Raw genomic sequence first — 2,885 nt, forward strand, 5'->3', positions numbered from 1 at the left:
GCTACCTGGAACTGAGGACGACGTTTACAGATGGAACGACGTCACGTACCGAGAGCATCCGATACCTAGTTGTGAACGCCAATTCAGCCTACAACATTTTGTTGGGAAGGCCTGCGTTGAATAGGCTAAGGGCAGTGGCTTCCACGCTCCACATGAAGATGAAGTTGCCAGATCTTAGTGGCCGGGTGATCGTGATCAAGTCAGATCAGGAGGAGGCCCGGAAGTGCTATGAGAATAGCCTAAAAACAAAAAGAGGAGTGGTTATGGTGATGGAATGCCCGCCCATTGCAAATACGCCTATGGAGGTGGAGCCTTTGGAGGAGGCGGTACTCGCGGGGGAGACGCCTGCCGAGGTCATGCCTGCGGAGGAAGCGCCCAGGGAGGCTTCACCCTTAGAAGGAGCATATGGGGAGGCCTCGCCCATGGAGGAAGTATCCGGGGAGGCCTCGACCATGGAAGAAGTATCCGATGACGCCACGCCTACGGAGGAAGTGCTCGCTGAGGCGACGCCTAGAAGAGAAGGCCACGTAAGTGAGTCTCACGCAAAGAGCGCTCGAGATAGGCGACCCGAGCCTGTGGAGAACGTGATTGAGAGGCAAATTGGGGGTAAGATCTTCAAGCTGGGGTGACTGCTGAGCTAAGAGGAGCAGGATGAGGTGGCAACAGTAATCTCGTGTCATTTGGATGCATTCGCATGGTCCGCCTCGGACATGCCAGGCATCGACCCCGACTTTCTGTGCCACCATATCACTATGGACTCCAACGTCCGCCCAGTGCGTCAAAGGAGGAGGAAGTTCAATGAGGAGAGGCGCCTCGTGATACAGGAAGAGACTAAGAAGCTGTTGATCGCTGGACACATCAGGGAGATTCAGTACCCTGAGTGGCTGGCCAATGTGGTCTTAATGAAGAAGGCAAATGGGAAGTGGAGGATGTGCGTAGACTTCACAGATTTGAATAAGGCGTGCCCTAAGGATTCGTATCCTTTGCCCAGCATCGACGCGCTAGTGGACAGCGCCTCGGGCTGCAAAATGCTGAGCTTCTTGGATGCATTCTCGGGCTGTTCACCCTGGCGGGCTGTGCACGGGACGACGCTCTTGGGCGTGCTGGTGCAACACTCGTATGCTTCTCACACACCTCGCCCTTTGTTGCAATGTGCTCCACCCCGTGACGCCTCTTTTCTGTAAAGGTTCGGGGGCGGCTTCGGATGATTGATTCACAGAAAGGTCCAGGGCACATCCCCTTCCTGAACGCATAAACAATCATCGATTCCTCCGTGGTGCCAACCTTCATCACCTGCGCCCCGAAGCGGTTGATATACTCTTTCAAGGTCTTGCCTTGATACTGCTTCACGTCAAATAGATCATACGATACCGGTGGAGGAGCCCGGTTCGCTATGTACTGTTTGCGGAACAGCTGTGAGAGTTGTGCGAAGGAAGTGATGTGGCTGTCTGGAAGGCTGTTATACCAATCCATGGCCATTCCTGTCAACGTGCTCATAAAGAGCTTGCACCTCACGACGTCGGAGCCATCTACTAGCATCATCTGCGTGTGGAACGCAGTGAGGTGTGCCTCGGGGTCTTCCATCCCCGTGAATGTCACCTTGGGACCCACGAACGTGTGAGGGATCACCGCCTCCATGATCGACTATGAGAACGGCGTGGAGAACTCCCTGGGTGGCGTGAAACATTTGCGATCCTCCATTTCATGAATCCCAGGGTGGTTGCGCAACCCGCGGCGCAACTCCTCGGTCACGCGACATAACTCTTCATTCCTTGCCTGCGACGCCGCCAGATACACCTGTATACGTTCTTGCTCAGCCTTTGATGCCACCATCGCTTCCTGCAGGCCTTGCATCATCTCCATTACCTGGTGCATGGTCATGTCATCACTCTCAACGCGCGTCGAACTTTGCCTTGTTGTCCTCATTTCTTGCAGTTTCTTGAAGAACTTTGAACTGTGACGGTGATTCTATAAAATCCTCCGGTGAAAACCGAACGGAAACGCAAACGAACGGTAGAAGCTCAGGAAAACTGGGAAACGAACGGTTGGAACTGATCAAGACCGAAAAGAATCGGTAGAAACTGAGCCAAACTAGAAAACAATCGGTGAAACTGAGCAAAAACACGAACAAACGGTGGAACTCAGCGAAACTTCAAAGATGAACGGTGAAAACTATGTGAGACCGAGAACAATCGGTGAAACTGCGTAAACTTCAAGATAGACGGTGAATCTAGAAAGATTCTTGGAAAGCTTTCTCAAAATCTGCTACTCAACCTCCAACAACTTGTGGTGGGACTGATGTTTTAAATTGGCCCCACGGTGGGCGCCAAATGTTCCTGCCGGTTGACCAGATTGTGGTTGGTGCGTAGCTGCGACTCGCGTATCAAAGACTCCCTCGTTCTTGTTTCCATATCTTCACCCTACACCGCTGCGAGTACCTGAAACAGAGAAGAGAAAAGGGCGCCCTACCGGTCGTTTGCACTCCGACGCTCAAGTTAGTAGGCAGAAAACACTATGCACCTCCGTATCAGAACACCGCAATTGTGGTGCTCTGAAGGCGCGTAACTGTATTCTAACAGACTTCTCTCTGGTGCTCGAATCACTCGTGCGTATAGTGTGTAAGCTCACAAATGACTCGAGTGTGTGTAAGAATGTCAAAACGTAAAAACGTACCTAACTAAGCTTTCAGAAAAGCTTATATACCTTTGGTTTCAGTGCTACTGCCACGTGTCACTTATGACTTAAGTGCAATTGCACGTGGAAGGCCTTACGACGCTGTAACCCAACTTAGGGAAATCCCAGCGCGTAAGTGTTCCCTCCTCGAAGTGAATCCGGCGTAGGGGGTGACTACCTGGGTGCCAACTCATGCGCCCCAGCCTCTAGTC

At 52.2% G+C, this 2,885-nt stretch overlaps 1 protein-coding gene across 1 annotated transcript; it reads right to left on the reverse strand.

Moving 5' to 3' along the window:
• Window positions 1-966: 966 nt before the first annotated feature.
• On the reverse strand, window positions 967-1,638 carry LOC137806687 (uncharacterized). The gene has a single exon (XM_068606928.1). The coding sequence runs from the start codon at window positions 1,636-1,638 to the stop codon at window positions 967-969; it is 672 nt and encodes a 223-aa protein (XP_068463029.1).
• Window positions 1,639-2,885: the final 1,247 nt, after the last annotated feature.

The sequence above is a fragment of the Phaseolus vulgaris genome, chromosome 11 (assembly GCF_000499845.2).
Source record: "Phaseolus vulgaris cultivar G19833 chromosome 11, P. vulgaris v2.0, whole genome shotgun sequence".
NCBI classification, from domain to species: domain Eukaryota; kingdom Viridiplantae; phylum Streptophyta; class Magnoliopsida; order Fabales; family Fabaceae; genus Phaseolus; species Phaseolus vulgaris.

Bases quoted from the DNA above. Each gene is read 5' to 3' on its own strand.
- LOC137806687 (XM_068606928.1), bottom strand. From the start codon at position 1,638: ATGGAGGCGGTGATCCCTCACACGTTCGTGGGTCCCAAGGTGACATTC.